Source organism: Lepisma saccharinum, chromosome 30 (genome assembly GCF_977018435.1).
Source record: "Lepisma saccharinum chromosome 30, izLepSacc3.1, whole genome shotgun sequence".
Taxonomy (NCBI): Eukaryota; Metazoa; Arthropoda; class Insecta; order Zygentoma; family Lepismatidae; genus Lepisma; species Lepisma saccharinum.
In genome coordinates this window covers 21430123-21454096 of record NC_139258.1, presented here as the reverse complement: position 1 = coordinate 21454096, position 23974 = coordinate 21430123, and the positions used below count along the sequence as shown (strand labels likewise).

At 38.5% G+C, this 23974-nt stretch overlaps 1 protein-coding gene across 2 annotated transcripts in view; it reads left to right on the top strand.

Annotated features, from left to right (window-relative positions):
- Nucleotides 1-14894, top strand: part of LOC145981676 (uncharacterized) — a 47424-nt gene extending 32530 nt beyond the window's left edge. The window contains exons 11-16 of one of the 2 annotated variants that reach the window (XM_083115059.1): nt 112-254; nt 1715-1915; nt 2676-2822; nt 4028-4179; nt 9541-9760; nt 13920-14894. In XM_083115059.1, coding sequence (XP_082971185.1) covers nt 112-254; nt 1715-1915; nt 2676-2822; nt 4028-4179; nt 9541-9760; nt 13920-14086 — 1030 coding nt within the window. In that variant the 3' untranslated portion in view covers nt 14087-14894. Of the gene's footprint in view, nt 1-111; nt 255-1714; nt 1916-2675; nt 2823-4027; nt 4180-5843; nt 5982-9540; nt 9761-13919 lie in introns of those variants that run through there. The other variant, XM_083115060.1, reaches the window with a different exon arrangement.
- The last annotated feature ends 9080 nt before the right edge of the window (nt 14895-23974 follow it).

Here is a 23974-nt window from a genome sequence, read left to right as displayed (position 1 = left end):
CCAAAAACCCACTATCTATCAGCCTTGCTTATAATAGTTGCAAATACTCAAAAACAACAGCAGCCACAACGCTATTCATGGGTAAGTAAACATGTCTTGCCTTTTTCTCAGGGACTTGTCAACAGAGGTGGACATATCGCAGTTCGGAAGTTCCTTTGCCGTCATAAATGGCGACGATGGCTCCTGGGTGGTAGAAGAGGCCAGCAGCTGGGCGGAATCAGTACAGAATCTCACATTCGGCCGGTTTATTAATTGTAAGTAAATAAAAAGGTGAATAGGTCAATGCTAAAGCTATGAAATTCCTACTGGATTGTTAATTATTTCGAACTGAAATTCCTAGAGGTTCCAATAGGTTCACATGATATCTGCAGGTCCGGATTCATACATGTGGAGTCCCAGATTAACATCATGAGGCTTCACTACACACAATTTCGGTAAAAAATATATCCAACCCAGCACCCTTTGCTTACAAGGCGACAGGCCATATGTTTCTGCAGTGTCATCCAGAGAGAACAACGTTTTGAACGTACGCAATTCTTGGTCAAAGACGTATGAACAAATAGTTGAGATATTTTTTGGTAATGTCGACTACTGCATTCACTGCATCACTATGAAATATGGTGCTTAACTCTGATAAAATTGTTCAGAGGTATGGATGCACTTAATGATAATTTGGATCAAGTATGTAATTATGGGTACTTCCAGAACACCCAACAGTTGGAATGTATTTGAGTAACGAATGTACTGAATGCAATGTTATCCAGTCATTGAAAGCAAAGCGAATCTTTCTTAACTATATTGACAAGCTCCCACTTGGTAAGGAATTCAACTGTTTCTAAAATTATGCTGCAGACGATATGCAGAATAAACGATACCAAATTAAAACACAAAATATCAATATATCATAGGAACAGAAAAATCTATAATTCTGAAAAGTGACAATGGAGAATATAATAATAATAAATAAAAATATCTTGAGAAAAGTTGTGCCGCTGTAGCTCAGTCGTTAGGGCGTCTGATTACCATGCGAGCAACCGGGTTCGATCCCCGGCGGGGGAGAACCGGCATTTTTCCACCTTTTCAAGCGGCTCCGGTGCCCCCCCAGCGTCGTTTCCTGGAGGAAACTCTGGGGGTACAGGCGGTCAGGGGCGCTGATCACCCCCACCTTCGGCCGTGATCAAGAAAGTGTAAGGACCTAACTCTACAAAGCACAGGGGAACACATTACTTTCTTGAGAAAAGTTAATAGCAATATGAAAGACAATAAAACAGTACTAGACAACTTTGGCTAGAAATCGCTAGAAGGCGGTGTGAGCCAATAAAAGAAGAAGCAGCAGGAGCTCCGCTTATTCGTGAAAGTTGTCAGGAATTTCGAATCAAGAGTTGCCTAATTCTGGATGCAGCTAAGGTATAAGTATGATAAGTTGTACATATTTTGGAAAGCAAAAAGCTTTGCAATACTTATGTTCACCGCGAAAATAGGAAATGACGAAATGTAACCCTACCCGGAAGAGAATCTGTGATCTCTTGATTATAATCATTGTATCATACCATAGTTTCCTTTATATTTTGCGCTGGCTTGTGAGCATAATTTACAAAGAATTTCGTTCTTTCATGCTTTTTTATTCATATGAACTAACACCAAGTATGAAATTAAATCAAACAAAGAAGTAACAATTTAGTTGAATGTGATTCTAGTGTCTTGTGGTTTCCAGGGCCGACAAAACTCAACTTGCCCGCAGTCCTTGACACCCTGAAGGCATTCTTTGACGAGCGACAGTACAAGGAGCGCGTGGACTCCACTGCTGGTGGAAGCGGCATTGTCGTGTTGCTGCTTGTCGCTGACGTCAACATTGTTGGGGAGACGCTACTGAACGCGGAGCAACAAACTGCTATCATCAGGAAGGAGAATCCAGGTAAGTATCGAGGTACATAAGAATAAGACTACAAGATTTATCCTCGTACATTTCCCGCCACTGAGCGGCCTGCTGTTGCTAAACTAATTTATCGCGCAAACATGACGACTGACCGTGTTATTGCACGAATCCTTCAAAGAACTAGCAAAAAATATAAATAAGAGCAGGCACGAATCTAGAAATATATTTCGGACGATGGAGTCCGACCAAGAGTCTCAATAATAATAATAATAATAATAATAGAAAAAATATATTAAATTAAATTAAAATATAAATGAATTAATATTGTATTATTATTACATGAATAGGAAAAAAATGGTAAAAGAATAGAGACACAACAGCACGTGTTCATTATTTACCTTATGTGTAGTTAAGATCGACAAAATTTGTGTAAAAACAACGGCCCTGCAAGGAACTTAATGTCAAATAGATAAATAATTGAACATGTATTGATCCAATTGACGAAAAGTAAAGTTCCTGATTAATATTTTGCGCATACTTATTGTGCATAAGTCTGAAACTGTCCTTTAAAGCCATTTGATCCAAATTCCTTGCCTCCCAATAAGTTCGACGGAAATATTAGGTTTTTCAAGAGGAGAGCAAAATTTGAGAATAGCTCTCCTGGTGCAGGTCCAACCGAGTCTTAAGTTCCAGTCCTGCTCACTTTTTCATCTATTTATCATCTATTCTTACTGAAGAAATACCGTAGAAGTGAGAGTGGAAATGCGCAACTAAGTATTGTCCTTTAATCCATTTTCAGATGTGAAATTTGTATACCTCGTTGAAGGAGTGGCGTTTGATTTCAAGAACTTGGTCGAGAACCCAAACAGAGACCTCATCATCTACTCAATTGAAGAGAATCGAATCCAGACTGCGGTGGTGGATGTCACAAAAAGGCTCCTGGACAGTAAGTACAAACATGAAGGTAGTAGGTAATGATGGAGATTGCACTGCCTAAAATCATCTTGAATCTATTTCTGTACCAGTTGTCACATTTTCAGTGTTGCCTTATCCATTACCACGGCCGTTACAAAACTCCCATTTGGAATGGGCAAATATTGTCACCTGCTTCCCCGCGCCCGCTTTTTTGGCACACAAAAAAAGAGTCTGATTATTTTCTGAACATCTCCAGCTGACTGAGCGAGCCTGCATATAGCATTGATCGTGAGCAATAGGATTAGCCATTGGTGTTGGATTGAGATGACGTCAGTGACTCGCTGTGGATTGGATGCTTCGGGAGTGATGACTCGCTTCCAAGCTGCTAATGCATAACGGTTACGTCAATAACCTCGCTGTGACCCTATTCCGTCTTCCTTTATGCATCTTTTCTAGTTTTCGATCTTCTGTTCTTAGTTTTAGAATTTCTCCTCTTGATCGTTTCTTTATTTATGTTTCCCTCACGTTTTCTGTTTCATGCTCGTCTTTATTTTTCTTTCTCATTAGTTTTTGTTCCGTCTTTCTCTCTCTCTTTCTCTCTATTGAACGTCTATACTTATTTTTCCTTCCTTTTCTCTGTCTCACTTCTATATTTCTCATCTCTTGCCTCCCCATCGCCTTTTATATTTCTCTTTCTTTCTTCGTTTAACTCTCTTCTTCTCTGTCTCTCCCCCATTTTCATTCTCTTTATCTCCCTCGAATCTTTATTTTTCTTTTGTTTCCACCCTCTTTCCCTTTCTGTCGCACTTGCATGTTTCTCTTCCTTTCCTTCTTTATCTCTCTCTCTCTGTCTTTGTCTATCTCGTTTCTCAGTTTGTCCTTTCTCGCCATCACTTATTTTCTTCTCTTTTCCCCTTCTCTCTCTATATATCTCTGTCGTGCTTCTATATTTCTCTTCCTCTTTCCCTGTTTCGGTTCTTTCTCTTATCTTACCTTTATCTCTCACTCTGTACCTGTGCCTTCCTGTCTGCCGCATCTTTCACACGATATGCCTTCTATCAAGCGTTTCTTTCTTACGATGACACGTCATGACGTCATTTCATTATATATTCAACAATTTTTACCCTCTCCTCTCCGATATTTTCCCTTTCATACTTTTAAATACGTATTGAAAGTCTTGTAACTAATTTAACCTAACCTACTCGACAAATCATTCTAATAGGTCTCTTCCCCAAGTTCCAGGGAGGATAATCAACCCTAACTGCGGCAACGTAACGAAGCGAACCCCCTTCCAGAGCAGGTTCGAAGGGTTTACCAACCTTGGGCAGCCGTCGTACTACAGAATACACCCGTTTTACTTTTTCCTCAGTAAAAGGGTAAGAATTAAGGTGAGTTTGAATCAAATTTTCCTTTTCTCCTGAAAACTTTATATTTTGCACTGTAATTCGGAGATAGTTTCACGGAAAAATAATTGTTGTTTCAATGTAAATTCTAGACATAGTTCTTGGAGAAATTTCAAGTATGTAGTCAGGGGCTTCAAGACAAACAACTCCACACAATGTATCAAAAAAGCCAAGCTGCCTTACGTTGTTAACAATATCGGTATCCCTGCAGATTACACTGCCATCTATGTTGTCAGCTGATTCGGAAACCACAAACCTGCCTAGACCGCCAAAATATCTAGCCACAGGGCTGGTTACAGTAGTTCTAACATTGTATTCATTATGCATTTTCGGCTTAGTTCTTTCGTCAGGGTATGAATTCGTTAATCGCCAAGATATTGTAACACGTTAACTCACGCCCGGGGCCTCGTGAAGCGTATTTAACTCACACGTCTCTCTACCTTGGGAGCCTCGTGGTGCACAGGCAACTCATTCTATAGTGGAACCACAAGGAAAAAGAAACTGCGCAGAACCTCAAAGCGCTGGCGGGTGGGGGAAAGGACAGGGGGAAGGAACCTTCAACGCAGCTAACGTCAGTGTTGCCACACCTATTGATTTCTCGGGAGAATTCCTTAATAAACTATTGCTATGGAACCTCCAACGGCCTGCTCAAAAATACGTTTCCTGCGCATCTTACTTGAACATGGAGGGGAGATGTAGAGTGGAACTCCACTCAGCCATGAAAAGTGCTGTTTGAACTGTGAAATTATGCCAAATGATACTCAATTGTGCTAGGATATTATTATTATTTTGTTACTATTACTACATTACTATTTTTAGATGGTTGTATTTTATCCCACCCGAAAATATATTTCTATTTTAGTTATTTACGTCGCTTTTGTGCCTCAACGGGTAAGTACGACAATATGGATGAATGAAAAACTGATGAAATGGATGAAGTGACACAAACACAGTGAAACGTCCTTGCCTTACTAGGTAGGAACACTGACTTCATAGCGTGGGCAAATTATTTTATACATGTATGTATATATGTGTGTGTGTGTGTCTGGGTGTTGTGTGTGTGTGTGTGTATTTCTAGCAGATGGGGAAGATAGGTGGCACCCTAGCATAAGCGTTGCTATCTTGAATTATTGAGGAAGACATGCTGTCTAATTCACAAAATATATTTCACATACGTACTGCATTATGGTTCTCATTATGGTGCAGGACGCGTGCCCACCCCTAACGATAGCTGTACGCCGAACACCAGCAGAAGGCAAATTAATTTCTTTTTGTTACCATTCGACTTGAAATATTGTGGAAAATGAATGTTGACATAAAGGTACCTATTATTTCAGACGTATGAGTTGATTTCAGTCACAGTAATTTACATCCATTATTATAATAGGGATGTAGGAACGTGATAATTTCAAACTCAAGTGGTGTTTTCTGAGAGGGCAACATTATTACGGGGTAATATGCCTCGTTTACCCGCCTGATAAAAATACATTGTTTCCCCCTCGCTGGAAAAAATCTGTGGACGTCCCCTTGCCCCCCAGTGCGCACGCCTATGCCACCACCGAGAACGTCGTTCATCCGCTACTATTATATCATCGGATTTTGTAGCAGATCTTCTGGATTACCAAGGAACAATCTCCCGATTTTTTCAGGTATGACCTGGCAACACTGGCCCGAGCACCGATCGGCAGGGAAGATGCGCGAACGCTTTTGACGGAAGGTTTGTTTCCTTGTGGTCGAGCTATACCATGCTATAGCATAGATGTTACGACAATACTGACCCCGTGGACAAAATTTGGAAGATGGTTTGTGAAAATGTTATTTAATGATGCTATTATTGGGCCTGTCCATGGAAAGTGGTCCCCAGTGAGCTTATTTTTAACTAATGCAAAGTATAACATATCATATATCATTTTAAAGGTGGAAGTCTAATCTTTAAGAATATAACAACTTTTTATAGGTTTACTCTATGAGGAAATGCCCAAAGTAATGTAAAATTCGTAGATTTGAATAACAAATTAAAAAATAAAATTGTGCAATTGGCAACATTGCATTATTTCATTAGTCTCTTGTTCTCCACGCGTGCAACTACTGTAATTGCTTCCTGTAACCCAACTGTGCATGTATAAGTGAAGATACCAAGAATTTGAAGTTTCAGTAGGTGAGTACAACAAATTATATCTTTTAAGTTCTTACTGTAGCATCCGGCACCGAATAATTATTAAAGTTTTAACAACTCTTAGCATAATTTTTCAATGATGATGAATTCTTGTATGCAAAGCAGATTCATGATGGTTAAGTCCATGGTGAAGTTAGATGTAGTCTGCTAATTATTTCTTGTGGTAGTTCTGGTAGTGCTGGATGCTACATTCCAAAGGTGCCGGATGCTACAAATGTAACCCGTAGCATCCGGCACCTTGCTACAAATACAACTAATAAGCTTCTGCACCTTTTTTGTAAATTGATAGGCCTACTTTGCAATGTTTCTGTTTCAAGTAGTCCTATTGAATTGTTTTTTTTTAATTTAGGTAGGCCTACATTGTTTGAAAATTATTTCCATGAAAAATATAAAACGTTTCACTTGCATTACTTATGTAGGGCTAGATCTTTATTTGAACATGGGTAAGCTAGTTTTGAAATATAACAGTAGGCCTAATGAATACTTTAAAATTTAACAAATCTTGGCCTACACAAAATAAAATGAACTCTCTTAAGTAACCTAACATAATACACTCAAAACTTGGAAGTGATTTCATATAAATATGACATAGGCTAAATTACTCTGGTGCCAGAATTGACTTTGTAAATCAGTTTTTCATTTCAGATTGCTATATTACATCATTTGTTTAGGCCTAAGTATCAATTTGTGCAATTTTGGGTAAATTACACTTCTTTCACTACTTCTAAATGACATGCCACAGTTTCTGAGACGTGTATTCATTAAGAGAACACAAAGCAAAGCATTTGAACGTTTTAAAAAAGAAAGTGGCCATGGTTTAGTTGTTCAGGTACAGTTCTCTGAAAACTATACTGCACAATATCAAAATGAGATTTAAAGTGCACATTGGAATCAAACCCAGATCACACTTTTTATTGTTGTGACCTGGTGTGGAAGCAAATCATCATCTTACTGCATTGTCAGTGACAATTTATACGTTCTTGTGCTACATATGTGAAGAAGTGATTAAATCTGTGCCAGATGTAGAAAACATAATATTTTTTTCAGATGGACCAGGATCACAGTAAATTTAACTTTCTCAATATATATATATATATATATATATATATATATATATATATATAACACTTTTGAAACAAAAAATTTCCCTCAATTTTTCATGGTATTTTTTTGCAACAAGCCCCGGTAAAGAACCTGTAGATGGGGTAGTGGTTTGATGAAAAGACAATTGTGGAATGCTGTTAAGGGTGGTATGGGTGAAGTAGATGTCAACTCAGCAGAAAAATTTGCACTTTTGGCATCAAAAGTTTGCCCTAATATTTCTTCCACTTTAGTAACTGAAAAAAACTATTGCGGGCAATAAAGTGCAGTTAGATGAATGTTACAGGGACATTTATACAGTACCAGTAAAACAATCTTATCATGTAATTGAAGCATTATCCAACAGCACTATCCTTCTGAAAACACATGATCAGATAAGTAATGGGGATAAGTGGTCACTCACACAGGGGAAAGCCATAGAAGCAGTTAGACATACATCACCAGAACTTAGTACACATTCTGAAGTGGAAAATTTACAAAATGGTGTGTTGCTGTAAAATATAAATTTAAAAATGCTGACAAGGTATTTATGGGCCATGTTATACAAGTGCTTGCAAATGGGAATGTGAAAGTAGAATTTCTGAGGAAAAAAAGTGGAAGAAATATCTACTTTGTGTTTCCTAGAACATATGACAGTGACATTGTTTCTAAACATATGATAATTCAAACACCCACTGAAATTAGAGGACAGTATTTTTTTGAAGACTTGCCTGAATGTTTGAATTTTCAGTAGCCTAAAACATTAGAAAGTGAGGCACCAAAATAATTAACATGTACATGTCACAAGAACACGGGTTTCTGTTTAAGTGTATATCTAACGCAAAATATGTAACCAAAATTAATTATTTGTTTTTCTATTTCTCAAGTATAGCTTGTATATTTTTATTTTACACTGTAGTCTATGCATATATGTGTACACACATTTAGTAACGTTTGAATTAATAAAGGTATTGCACAATGTAGCGTCCGGCACTTTTATGTTATTCCGGCACCGACATATAAGTGACAATATATAAAAAACAGAAATGCTTTAAAGCACAAAAACAGGTTGAAGAACTTGTATACCACTATGTTCATATTTCTGTACAGCAATTATGTTTCTTGCATAAAAAGATTCACAGAAAAACTGCTCAAAGTTTAAAAGTAAGAAAAAACAGAATTCTCTGTGTAGCATCCGGCACTAAAATAAAATGATCTGTTTTACGTTGTATATTTGCTCAAATTTTAAATTCTAATATTCCAAAATGTTGCATATTTTACCCTCTATTCAACCATATTACAATAAGGACAACTTTCAATATGGGTACTGATAATATACAAAAAAAACGAGACATACACACATGCAAATGTAGCGTCCAGCACCATGGACAGGCCCTATTGTTACAATTAATACGAACTATTTAAAAACTGTGGTTCAAATAAACAGATGTACATTAACTGTTATTCTATTTATTTTTGCCGTTAAGTTTCATTTATATCTGACAAGTAAAAAAAAAATCCCTCATGAACTGTTTTCAAGTTTTTCCGATTATGGCCAGCTCCTCGAACGATATCGATACAATACAAGCTGAGGAAAAAGTCCAGCATCATCCTTTTAATTTGAAAACGGCTTTATGGAGGACGATGAAACTTTTGATATGGGTAATGTGGATGGGGATGGGGCACACCAGTATGCATCATGGCAACCATCTGGAAAGCCGCCAATTTGGAATTACCACCGGATATTCAAATGGGAAGGGGGTCATGTGGCACATCATTTAAGATGTGCGTTTTCTCAGTTATGTTTCCCCTAACATTATTTGGTGCGGATATTTTTACCTGTAGCCTCACCCTGTAGTATACGGCAGTCATGTTGCAAATAACAAAAGACTCAATGCTCATAAAAAAACATCACAATGCTCAGAGAAAAAACAATAATAATGCTCAGAAGAAAAACAGTAACAATACTTAGAAAAGAATTAGATAATTTGAATGTGAATCAAACCAGAAAAGTCCAGTTTCGACCAAATCGACTTTTATAGAGTTGCTGCATTAATCCTAATGTCCCTTTATTTCCCATCTCTTCCCAGTTTGCCGGAATGGGGTACGGAGACTTCGTCGTCTGTTTCTCAAGGGTGATCGAGCAGCCCTTCAACTCCACGTGGGCCCCCACATCCTGCCAGCTGATCAGAGGGGTCGACGAGGTGGTCTTCGAGGAATACAGGCCCTGCCAGGACAAAAGCACGCCATCGGACTGCAATCCTTTCTACTTTTCTGTCGCCGCCAGCGAAAACAGAAGATCCTGCACAGGTAACTAGTTGGGTCACAAACCGAAAGTTTCGGTGTCATTATTTTGAAATTCAAATTCATTTGTTAATCTGCGTGGGCGAGATTAAATCTGAGGCTGTTCTGCCACCTACCCCGTATCATTGTATACATTTCTGATATGCGGTTACAATATTAATGCAGCATAATTAATGACCTTGATTTTCTGCAGACGTGATAACATCGATAAATTTTGTTATAGAAAAAAGTGTTTATGTATGTGTAGTGACATCTTGTGAACACGTTTTTCATGCATTTGAAATCGCAAAATAAAATGTGACCTTACCGCGAAATTCAACACATTTTGTGCTTGATAAACTAAAAATACCGTGAAAATCCAACATTTTTCTGTTTTAGGCTTTAAAAAAATAGAATGGACAATATTTGCGCATGTATAACGCGCACATCTTCCAAACTTTTATCCCACAAAACTGTGATGTGTGTTATAAATGGAATAATTCTGATAGCTGCAAGAAACCACGTGTAAATTGATGTTTACCACGATTCTTCAACTTTTATCGGAACGTTTTGCACGACCGAGGAAAGTGGTGTGGATCTGGCGGGAGATCGAACGCTCACCTACCGTCACAAGGGAACCGTAACATCGGTCTTTGTTTCGCGAGAAACTTTGAGGGGGGGGCTTACCAAACGAATTGGCGGGATTCTGACACAAGTCTTAGATGTGCACACTGCACACCTACCTACATGCACACCAAAATAAACCAATCAAGGTTTAATTTCAGGAATACAGTTGAACCTGAGTTATACGTTTGTCAAGGTGAAGAGAAAATAATACGTGTATAAATTAGATTTAAATACCATGTCATATCATTATTAAAATACTGTAATAGTATCTATTATGAGGAACAAGATAAATATAATACAGGTTATTTCTGTCATAAAGTGATAAATTAACGAATCTAAAAGTTTGATTCTTAAATGCATTACATTTGTCACTATTAGTGAACATTTTGATACTGAAATAAGTACTACTATAGTTTTTGTGAGCTAGAATTTTTCATACTGAACTTAAGCATCTTTTCACTTTTAATGTTAATATGGAATCTCACATATTATTATTGTCACTAAGAAAATTCTCAAATTTTTCATGTTCAAACGCAACTCAAGAAATGATTCAGTAGGCCTACATAGGTAAAGGAAACTTTCAAGAGAAAGACACATTTTGAACTAGACACGGGTTTAAAGAAATTAGACATTTTTGTTTGTTTTCTGGCAACTCTAGATATCGCCATGCCCACCTATCCTGTTTCGTATTTGATTGATTGATTGATTACTTTATTTTACATCACTTTTGTGCCACTCATGCCTAATTGGGATGATGGGGATGAGTGATGATGTGATAAAATTGATGAATCGACATTCACAAACATCCATACCCAGGCCGGGATTCGAACCCGCATTTTGTGTTTGTAAGTACAAGAAATGTATTCTTCTGTGACATTCTTGTAGCTTTATTCCGAAGAAATCAACTGTATTTTATGAAAATTAGTATAAATGCATTACGTACAAATAAGGTTTATACAGTAATTTACGTATAAAACAGAATTACGCAGAACTGAGTTACGTATAAAGCATGCCTTGCTCTATTTCTCTTCTAGGGAGAGTAACCTGTCTTGGCTCGACCTGTTACTTGTCTTCGTTACTTCCACAGGCAAAATAATTAGCACAACACTTCAAAAAGTAACAAAAACGATTCAATCGAATTATAAGACATAGAATAACTACCAAATTCTTAACCATGGATATTAGGAAAAAACTCAGTTCTGTGATTTCAATAATACGCAGACGTTCAGTTTAAAAATACAGAGCATTCCCTGACATTCGCTAAGAGACTCGGCGGCAAGCGGCCCGGCATCATCGCTTGTCTTTCCCGGTGAACGGGGTCCGCGACAGTCGCACGCTACAGTCTGTTTTATTCGCTCTCCCTGCCTTCGCTCTCTTTCCCTTTCTGTTGACGTTGCAGACTGACGCCAGTATAATCTTCCCTCGGAAGTTGTGTTGTGTCGTGTCCGTGTGTTGAAGATTGTGGCTTAATATGGCACCAAAAAACATTACAACAAAGGATTTATCTTGTCGAGTGTTACTTCGGGAAGAGGAATTGTGGAGAAGTGCGACGATGTTTTGCAACGAAATTTCCTGGTGTTCCTGTTCCACATAGGACCACTATATTAAACCTCGTAAAAAGTTTAGAGTAACAGGGTCAGTTCTGAATAAAAGTGGAAAGAAAAATGGGGAAATCTAAAAAATAAAGTATACAAAGAAAATCCGCACTTATCGGGGTCCGAATTAACAGGGTTTTACTGTATATGGATAAAATCATGAAAACAAAAATGGTGTAGAGACAAACACAAAAAAAGTAAAATAAATACAAGTTACGTCATAGTGTTTGAACACCAATCTCTTATTTGATTTTTGATTTTGGTGTTTTAAGTCCACGTTATGCACAGTAAGGCTAATTGGGACTGGACTTACAGTTTAAAGTGGGATCCAAACATCAATCTCTGCTCTGCTCAAATAAAATTATTTACTTCATTTTGAAAGTACAGTATTCTACGAGTATTTTAGATATATTTAACGAGGACTGAGAGGCCTGTGTATTGCAGTATGGGAGATAAAATTTGAAATTGGTTCTTGTGTGGTGGTTGTGCACTCTCGTGCGAGGGATCAACATATTAGCCAAATACGACGGCTTGCTAGATTTAATAATTTTTACATATAAGGTAAATATGTATGCAGTAATAACCTACGGTAAATGTTCAGGATATTCTTATTATTTACGAAAGGTAAAATATATTCACCTCTTGGGATGTAACATTTGTATCGCATTCACATGTTTTGGCATTTTTGAATTTGGTACTTGCAAAGTTGTATTTATTTATTAATGTATTTCTTCTTTTGGATGTAGAAGATAAGGCACAAGCCTTTTCTTCCACTTAACCATCTCTACTTCATATTTTACAAATTGAATATCCCCTACTGTAGTTAACAATTTGCGAAATACATGGCTCAGTACTGACAACCATGCTAAAGGTCCCGGGTTCGATCCCCGGCCGGTTCATCCGGGAACTTTTCTAACGTTGGAAGCGACCTCGGCGCCCACCCAGCGTCGAACGACATGGGTACCTGGGGGATAAAGGCGGTCAGGGGCGTGATGCTGATCACATCACCCCCACTCACGACCGGATCAAGAAAGTGTGGGGCGTTACCCCCACACCCTCTATACGCCTTCATGGCGTGGTGCTAAGCACAGGGGTACACTTTATCTTTTTTAAATAAAAAATTTAAAAATAAAACACCATAGGAAAGAAAAACACAGATACACTGTAAGGAAAGTAAAAAAAGTACACGTATAACAAACACACCCAACAAAAATAACGTCATTGCCTTGTAATCAAAGGGTCCCGGGTTCGATACCCGGAGGAGGCACAAGTTGTTCGGATCCCACTTTAAACTGTAGGTCCAGTCCCGATTAGCCTTACTGTGCATAAAGTGGACTTAAAACAGCAACTCAAAAACCAACAAAAATACTTAAATTACAGAAAAGTCAGTGGGTGTTGGTCCTACAAGTTTACAAGAAGGATTTCATTTTATTGTATTTCCCTGTTTTCAGTACTGGTAACTTGACTCTAGAAGATGATTTCTTAATTTTGATTTGAATTGGCCGAGAGAAGAAGAGTTTCTTATGTCATTAGGGAGGTCGTTCCACGCTCTGGTAGCAGTGACCATGAAGAAATTTCCGTAAAACGTTGTCTCGTGGGAGGGGATGGTCAGCAGAGAGTTGTCTCGCAAACGGGTGACAAAGGTGTGTGATGCGCTTAGGGTTCGAAATCGAGAAAGTAGGTAGAAAGGCTCTCGTGAGTTTATTATTTTACTTATTCTACCAGAGTACACTACGTCAGAATAGTCTAGAAATGGATAGATGAGTGTTTCAACAAATCGCTGCTTGATTTCTGATAGCAACGTTCTCCTAATATGATCTGCAGTTTCTTTCCTTTTTGGCTTAAAATTCCCTGCAAAAGGGAAATTTCCCTTCATATGGCAACACTGCCTAACGGATTTCTACTTGAATTTCAGAATTTCATATGGCAACTCTGTCTGAAACGGATTTCTACTTGTATTTCAGAAGAGCAGTGTCGTTACCCAGACCAAGTGAAGTTCTTCGTCTCCCAGGAAGGGACCACGTGCTACAGTGACGCGAAAGTGAACAGGGGAACCCCCAACACACAAGAACTCTCTAGCACGCTCGTGTCCACATCCATACTCATCATCATCACAAGGCTCATCATCTGAAGGATGCATCGTGACTGAAGTAATTGTGTCTTGCACTAGACGTTCTCTCTAGCAGTGTTTGTTAAAACGATTCATGTGAAATCGAAAACTCTTAACTGTGATAAATGTATATAAAGAAGACGCATGTAATTAAAATTTCATCTCACTTCAAGTTTTCTCTATTTAGTGATGCAGTGTTCGGAGTTACAGTAACCGAGTTAAAGCTACTTTGTTCAAAATATAACTGCGTTACAGTTATACATTTTAACCAGTAATTCAGTTACAATTACTGGTGCCCACAGGGGAGATTCATGACGAGCCCGCGTCATGGAAATTTTTTGGGGGGAAAAATGTTATAGTTTAGCTACCAATTCTATATATCTTCACTCAAAAATGGGGAGATCGTTTCGTTTGATGGACTAGTTATTGATTTTTAGATATGGTTATTATGTATAGTTTTTCTATCTGCCTGTGGGTGATTGCGGCGATGGGGATGAAATGAACTACCACCTCAGTATCGGTTTGGAAGAAGGGGGCGTGATGTTCGCATTAATACAAAGTTAGTGAAGCAGACAAGCTGTTAAGGGTCCCGTGTTCGATACCCGGTAGAGGCACATAGTGGTTCGGAAACCACTTTAAACTGTAGGTCCAGTCCCGATTAGCCTTACTGTGCATAAAGTGGACTTAAAACACAAACTCAATCAATCAGAAACTGTTAAGAAAAAGGTTCAGCACACTAACAACTTTAAAAGTGGTGCAAAATGAGGAAATTAATATACGCATATCAATAAGTTTGCAACGTTAAAAGTTATCATTTATGTAAAATGCTATTTCAATCAATGTCAAAGTAATATACATGTAAATGTCTATATTGTAAACAATACCTAAAGTAAACATATATTGCTTAAATATGTCTGTATTATATTGTTCCGCAAATTTTGGCTGACCGAAATAATTTGAGTAAATAATGCAGCATGGGGGGGGGGGATGTTCTACCTTTCGGGAAAATGCGTCATAGGCATTGGAGGGGGGGGGGATGGGCACCCCTGCTTTAAAAGTAACTCGAAGTGTGATACCCGGCTGAGGCACATAGTGGTTCGGATCCCACTTTAAACTGCTTGTTCAGTCCTCACTACCATAATTGTGCACAAAGTAAATTTAAGTTTTAAAAAATTCGTAACTGTAAATTACCTTTACAGTTAATTTCTTCTGCAAATTTTTGTAAAGAAATTACACACAATCAGTAATGTTAATATAATAAATACATGAAGACTTTCTTCTGGTGCATAATATAAGTCTTCGTATATTTATATTATTACTCAACATAATAAAATGAGGGGTGTACTCGTATTGTTGGATGTTCTAAATGTAGCACACCTTAGGAGATTCCACGAAAGTGCTTTAACTTTAGCATCCAGAGAAGACACATATACCTATCGTTTATGTCAATTTTGTCCACCCACTACAAAATCCTTTGAAGTTGGCGCTACTGCAAAGTCGACGTCACTTTGCATCGTATATTTTAAAAGGTGCACAATTGTCCTTAATTTTGCAAAATATCTGCTACAAAAACAACCTGCATCTCTCCTTTGTTCGTGACTCCCGCTGATTTTAAAGAAATGAATTTCCTTACCACAACCCGAACCCGGATATTTCGCTATATTTCTACTACATAATGTTAGGACGTTTTTTTAATCAGTAATTATTGTGAAAGAAATAGAAAGCTGCGTGTAAATATTTATTATTATTTGTTCTTAAATTGTGGGCTCGGCACCACACTGATATTTCGCTCCCGTGAAATAATACAGGGAAAGTCCCTTAATAAACACAAAAAGATGGATGAATCAAGGGTGTGCCTAGAGAGCGGGTTCGAACCCCTTATATCCCTCACTCGGCACGCCATTGATTCATGCACCATTTTTGTGTTTATTAAGGGACTTTCCTTGTATTATTTGATGGGATTAATTTAGCAATGGGGTGACGAGCTCATAATTTTAAAAAATACATACTAAGATAGACTTAGCTTTTCTTCCACTTTTGGCTAATGTAGAAGATAAGAATTAATGATGATGAATGAAATGGACGAAGGGACAATCATAAACATATAGGGACGACACAATACAAGTACCACAGACGATTGTAGGGCCTCTAAGAGTACGCAGCTTGATATTTGAAGGTTGGCAACATTGCAGGACGCTGTCATTTAGTCATCACCATCAGAAAGCTCCACAAGTTGACTGTGTACACGTCGTATCTGGTGGATATTGTGGTGTTTGCCGTGAAGTTATTGTAAATTTCTGTTTTTTCGTCTGTTCACTGTAATATTGAACTCTCACATTTTAAGGGTTATGATCTAATGGTAATAACTTGTATGGTAATAAGTAGGGAACGGAACTTTATGTGCTAAAAAAACTCAGAAATATTTTTTTTTATGTGTCATAAATGTTGAAAATATGTGATAAAAACAGGAAAATATGTGTCAAAAATAAAAACCATTTGGTAAAGAAAACAAAATATTACATACATTTTTAACACCTGAAATCAGTTTCTAAATGCTTACCTCTTAGTGAGCTATTTTTTAGAAAAGTTGCAGTGGATCACCATAGTTTCTTTCCCCAAATTCTCCATTGTAAATCTGTGACGATTACTCTAAAAAGCATCTTATATTGTGAGAAAGATCGCTCCACGTCACAAGAAACAATTCTTGCATATTTGAAGCACGAATGCCACTAACGCTGAAGTTTTCCAAAGCTTCCTCTTCCTCTACTTCACCTTCCAAAACACGTTCAATTTGGCACAAAGTTTGAAAACCATGGTTTTTCCCCAAAAATTTCTGTACATTTAGACATTGGCACTTGTGCGTTAGATCCAGTGGGGGTAATATTTTCCCCCAAATAGGATCGTAGGCGAGGCGCCAAAGTTTGCCAGCGAGCGTATTCAAAGACAAAGCAAACCTACTACTCTCGATATGAAAGAGGTGCGGATAATAAATATTTTTCCTTCGAGGATTTCGAGGTAGCTGAAGTCAATAAGCGATTTCGTGTATTTAAAATGAAAATTCGCAAAATATGTATTTACATACGGAAAACTGGAAAATATGTGTTTTTATGTAAAATAAAATTTGCTGTGTTGACATATAAGGTTATGATCAAAATTTTAACAAAAATTAGGGTCTCTATCTTATCGCAGAAGAAACATTTATTTACCTAAAGTTCGTTCCCTAGTAATAAGTGTTAGTATACACCACAACGTCGAACATCAGGCATGTGTGAGAACGACCTGCATAGTGCTAGTCTGCTACTCCTGGCCGGTGAATTCTGAACCTTGTCTTGCTCCTTTAAGTTAAGAGTACGCAGTGAATGGAGAAGTCAGAAAATCAGAAGTTCTCACATCTTCACAGCACAAAAACTCACTTCTGGCTTCAACTTCCGCGACTTTGAAAAAACGGAAAGACCCAGTGCCTTCAATGAAAATTGTGCAATCCCCTGATGATGCAACTCTATCAACGTCCGCACATGAAAGTTTCTTCTGCCCTGGGTGTGATGAACAGTGTGGAACGCATAACTAAAGACTGGGTTCAGTGTGTAGGTTGTGTTGAATGGTGGCACGAAGCATGCTCCTCTTATGAAGGCATGGGTAAATAAATGTGACACCCGTTAATGCGTACTCTTAGAGGAACTGTCCTCTAAGAGTGCGCAATGACATTTTTTCAGAAACGTTTAAATAATACAAGTATATTATTACCTGGATCCTTGTTCATATGTATTCATAAGTCAATGTATCGATATGTGTTTCAGTGCAAACTGCTTGTCGTTATAACTATTTCTTTAGCTTCTGAGACGTTGCAAAGTTAAGTGCGTACTCTTAGAGCATTTCCCCCCTGAGTTCAGACCCCAGAGCCTCTCGGTAGTCTGCAGTCCAGGGTGTACTTCGTGGAAGGGAGGTTAGGTGTCTTTACAAAGGGTCATCACCTTATCGCCATTCAATCTTATCTTCGAGATTAGCCAACAGTGAAAGAAAAGCGAAATAAAATAATTTTTGAAGAATCGAACAACGGAAATACCTGGACTCATTCTAATTCGAACTCCAAGAGGACACGAAACACATTCGAATTATCCAAAATTCGAATGAACAAAAACATCACGTCATCAAAAGTGGTTTCAAGTGGAATAGTGGCTAGTATTTGAATTAAAGAGAATGCACTGTACTAATAATGCATGAAAAATTAATTACTTACAACTATAACATCTCGAAATAAATCGTGTGTGTCATAATGAAAGCAGATGTAAACTAACATAACTTGAAACTGATCTTCACAAGCCACACACCGGTCTTACTCTCAGTGGCGTCGCGTGCGGTTCGCATACGAGTGTTCACAATAATATTTTCAACGATTTCCCCCAAAATTCACGCTATATTTGAAGTAATACAATAAGGACCTAGGGGAAATTGTCCCTCTCCCCCTTAAAATCCCCTAGGTTTAGCGAATTCTCTCTAAAGTTTGCAACTATGTAGCACAGACATTTTTGAGTCCCCATAGACATGCATTGTATATGCTGAAATCTGGTGCCTAATGTAAGAAATATTGCCGCTTGCATCAGTTTTCGCACAGCGAAGTGAACATTTTCTGGGTATAGTGGCCAACAACCCCTTAGCTGTCAGCTCTATGCAACACGCACAGCAATTGTGTTCAACGCCCTCCATGGATCACCGTGGGAGTCAGTGTTACCAACTATCTAGAAAAGTTATCCCTCCATGGAACACCGTGGGAGTCAGTGTTACTAACTATCTAGAAAAGTTATCAGACGTCAGATAAGTCGTGTCAGAGTAAATTGTGTGTATATACTCGTACACCAAACACAGTATTTTTTCGAATAAATATACGTATGTGTGTGTGCATTTAATATGTACGTAGTTTAAGACATATACATGAGTGTTCTTGTGCTCATGAGAACATTATCAGACGACGCGCCTGCTTACTCTATGAACGATGTTGGTTATGTTAGGTTAAAATTGAAGTGTGGCGAAGTTAGTGAAAATTAGTTTCTATTGTAGTTAAGTCAGTTAAAAGTAGTTTTAATTATAAGCCTGATTTATTTCTTCCACTAGCAAAAACTACATTTCACAAGCACTCGTGAAATTTAGTTGAAGTTACTTTTACCTACAGGCATTTGTAAACTAGTTTTCACTACTCGCAACTAGTTTGAACTACATAAATTCAGATTCGAACAGTCACACCCTCAAGTACTGTTTATAACCTTGTCAAAACTGCTACAGAATCGCACGTATAGAGTAGATCGCATTGCGAGCGAAACGAGAAAGATAATTTTTAAATTTATTTATTTGCAAATTACATTAATAACGTATACTTTCTGTCGTAACTCATTTTTCGAATTCGCCTTCCCGCAAGGTTCACTATTTTACCGGTAGAGTGCGCAGATAATTAAAATTTGTATGGCAAATGTTTTCACTATGGAAAGACAGCTGTACCATCCACGAAGGACGTAATATATATACAGAAATTAAATTTATTTATTAATTAGCAATTTACAGAGAAAAATTTCTCCAATCACAGTGGCAATGGTATGATACAAGTGAAAAGTTACCCTGAAATATGGCATGAAAACCGAGATATAGTATATACATTTCGCCTAGCGTTATAAGTAAAGGTTTATTTATTCAGTTTGAGTAAAACTTAATTGTGTAAGCTGATGTAGATGTTACCATTATTTAAGGAACGCATGTTCGATTCTCGTGTAATTTTTCCTTTGCTCTTCTTGGAATATAGTAGAAAATAAAGTGCATTTTTTTGACAACATTTTGCAGGTGAATCTTCAATTTAGCCTATTCTTCCTTAATTATATGGAAATACAGTGACTTCAGTATTGTACCGCTTGAACGCGGTCCGTGTTGCGACTCGAACCACACTGCTTGCCAGCGAAATCGGATGCATGTGTTCCCTCAAGCGCACATCGCATTTCGTAACTTTCTAGGCCGAGGCTTCAAGTTCTCTTCGGTAAGCATAGAGCTAACACTGATTGTTGATACATCTAAGTTCACGGACAGTAAACAAAATGAACAACTCTTTCTATACAGTGCTCGCCTCAAAGAATTTCCAGTTCAATTTGTCACCGTTGAGTCAACAGTGCATTTGGAAGGTGCACTTCACTGCCTGCCTGTCGTGAATGTCAGCATTTGCTTTCATACGGTCGGATTTCTCGTGTTGGAGAAAGATTTGCATTCTCTTCTGTGTAATCTGCTAAAGCGATAAGTGGTAAACCGATTAGTCTTGTGTGTGAAAGTAAACTTTCTCAAAAGATGTGAAAAATGTGCGGCAGTATAAGAACAATACAATATTACCAACATCTTCTGTCAGAAAGATGCGTAGTTACCTTACTTGTTCAGGGTGGCCACACACAATAAAGTTGCCGTATTCAGAGCCTTCTGGAGCCCTCTCGAAGCAATAGGTTGCGCTGAAACGTGGTATAGCGGCTATAGAGACCATGGGGAAGCGAACGCCGATGAAAAAAACCTTCAAATTTTCACCACCAGGTGTAAATATGGCGCTGAAGTAGACAACAACCAGTTATCTGAGTCTATGTCGCCACAGCAGTGTTCAATATGCACTCTGTTAACGTGAATGGCCCTTTCAAAGCGTAAGGCAGTGTAATCAATGGTTTTCCGGTTGATGTTCACTGTTCACGAGATTTCAGAGTCACGTTTTCACCTGGTGGTGAAAATTTGAACTACGTTTTTCGTCAGTATTCGCTTCCCCATGGTCTCCATGGATTCTATACCAAGTATCAGAGCAGTCCGTTGCTTCTAAAGGGCTCCAGAGGGCTCTTTATTTGTGGCCACCTGGTAACATTGAAATATCTTGATTAAAATAAATATATGCGCTTGAGTGGTACGCACATATGATTTCTCTGCCCACTGGTACGATATCATTCGCTACACGGGCCGCGTACAAGTGGCACAATAATCAAATGAATGCACTGTATTGTTAACGATATTCAACTAATCACCTAGTTGAAATAGGGAATTATAATAATCGAAATGAAAAGGGGGATAAAGAAAGAGAAGAAAGAGACAGAATGGAAAAGAGGAAAATAATGATACATAGAGAGAAGGAATTAAAGTACAAGAAAGAGATAAAGAAAGACAAAGATAAAAAGAAACAGAGAATGGAAGAAGTAAAGAGAATGCCACTTTTGTCTAATCGCGAAGACGAAGATGGTGAGATGAGTGAAGAGACAATTCCTAACATATAGGGACGACACAACACGAGTCGCTATACTGATCGCATTTCCAACTGGCCGCTGGGAGACAACGAATCACAGATCAGTTGAATTATCTTCGACTGACATTGGGGATTTTCGAGTCACCAGGCACCGGAAGTTCCTTGCGAGACGAAACAAATGAGCGTCGGATACACCGCATGTTACCAAACGTACTGTAAAACGGGGGAGAGGGGGAGTTGATCAGCGCCCTTACTGGATAAAAGTTGTACAATAGTACACAAAGCACGGGAAAATAGTACACAAAACACCCAAGCACTGTGCAAACAAGCTAATCAAAACAACTGACCAAAATGGACGTACGCTTGGCAACGTTGTAACGGGAGAGCGATGTTACCCCTACAGCTTTTACTTCGTGACTGAGGTTGTTGACACTCATCGAGCGACACACCCCCAAAGACGATTGGTTGACAGATAGAGAGAGCTATCTCTCTCTCTCTCACAAAGGAAAGAAAGAAGGAAGGAAGGAAAGAAGAAGAGAGAAAGAAAGAATGAAGGAAAGAAAGAAGGAAGGAAAGAGAGAAAGAAAGATAGAACTATAAAAAGAAAGAAGGAAGGAAGGAAGGAAGGAAGAAGGAAGGAAGAAGGAAGGAAAGAAAGAAGGAAGGAAGAAAAAGAAAGAAGGAAGAAGGAAAGAAAGAAAGAAATAAAGAAAGAAAGAAGGAAGGAAAGAAAGAAGGAATGAAAGAGAGAAAGAAAGATAGAACTATAAAAAGAAAGAAAGAAGGAAGGAAGGAAGAAGGAAGGAAAGAAAGAAGGAAGGAAGAAAAAGGAAGAAGGAAAGAAAGAAAGAAAGAAGGAAAGAAAGAAGGAAAAATAAAGTAGGAAAGAAAGAAAGAACGAAAAAGAAAGAAGGAAAGAAAGAAAGAAGGAAAAAGGAAAGAAAGAAACAAACAAAGAAGGGAAGAAAATCCTTCTTTCTTTCCTTCTTTCTTTCCTTCTTTCTTCCTTTCCTTTTTCTATCCTTCTTTCTTTCTTTCTATGTAGGTTAGCCGCCAGTTGGACTTACGATCAGTATAGACCAGTAGCGGCTCGTGCCTAAAATAACACGTGAAGAAGTATATTTATAGGCAATGAAAACAAATAGTAAGTGCCAGTGCCCCCCCCCCCCAATTTAAAACGCCTTTTTTGTCTTCATCCGTCCATCTGGAAAATGGTGTCTGCAACAAATTACACACTAAGTCATTTACTGGGTTCATTGTAGAAACCACAGCTCAACACATGAACACAACACACGATAGGAAACGCGAAACACACACGCGGAACAAGATCTCGCGAGAACGCGAAGATTTTGCCACAAGCACTGGATGCGATGTTTTCTCCGACGAGAGAACTGATTCACGTAGAGGGCGACACCATGTTCAAGGCCAACGCTAGGTGACGTCACCGTTGCCATGACAACCGGCTAAGTCTTCCGCAACCTAGCGGTGTTTGCTCTTGGGTTGGGACGAACTCAATACGTGCGTAGCGCCGAGCGGCGTGTTATTTGAGTATTATCGTGTGCGTTCTGCTGGGAAATAGTTTAATTTAATAAGCAAATGAAAAATGTCAATATTAATTTGAAAATTAGGTGAAAACATCTGCACTTGTTGCACTTGGCCAGCCGCCACTGAAGACTGCAAAATGCAAAGGTGTACTACATGGAAGGAAGGTTTACATTTGGGTATTATGACAAAGGGTCACCCTTACACCCAGTAGGATTGATTGATTTGGTGTTTTAAGTCCACCTTATGCAGAGTAAGGCTAATCGGGACTGGACCTACAGTTTAAAGTAGGATCCGAACCACTATGTGCTTCCACCGGGTATAGAACCCGAGACCCCTTGGAGTCACCCCCAGTAAGAGAGAAGGAGTGAAAGAAAACGAGACATAATGATAAGAGAAAGAGTGATATGAATTAAAAGTAGAAAGAAAGATAATGGAAGATAAAGAATGAAAGAAAGGGAGAATATAAGAAATAAATAGATGTAAAGAGGAAGCAGGATAGATTGAAAGGGACAAGGAACGAGAGAAAGAATCAAGGAAAGACATAAGGAGAAAAGTAGGAGAGAAAGAAAAGTTGAGAAAAGCTTTACTTTTATAAACAAATACGTATTAGTACAGTCACGGACACTTCTGGGTTGTAGCAACGCTATTGACTTCAACAGGATCATTACAACCCAGAAGTGACCGTTACTGTACATGCACGCTATCAACAAACTGTCACGAATCCCATGTTGCATCGGTAAGTGCGCTTTACATCGTGACGTGACAACCCCCGACCAACTATGATAACTCTCTTCATAGTGTAACAGATTGTTGAGATGTCCGAAAAGAATTACGAAAAGAACACCCCTCCTGAAAGTGGACTATGTCTCGCGGGAAACAGAAGTGTCAGTTACTTCTGGCGGTAAGAGCAGTAGTGAGCGAGCGTGGGAAGTTTTCGGTAGGCCGTGTTAAGTCGGAAAATGTAGTCTTGTCGACTGATCACGTTAAGAAGAAATCAAAACTCTGAATCGGTGACTGTCCATTGTTAGTTTTCGATATCCACGTAAACTGGAGGGTCTAAGTTGGTCAGCCCGGAAGCTGCAGTGAGAAGATGGAAACGTGTGCACAGAAGCATTGGTCTGAGC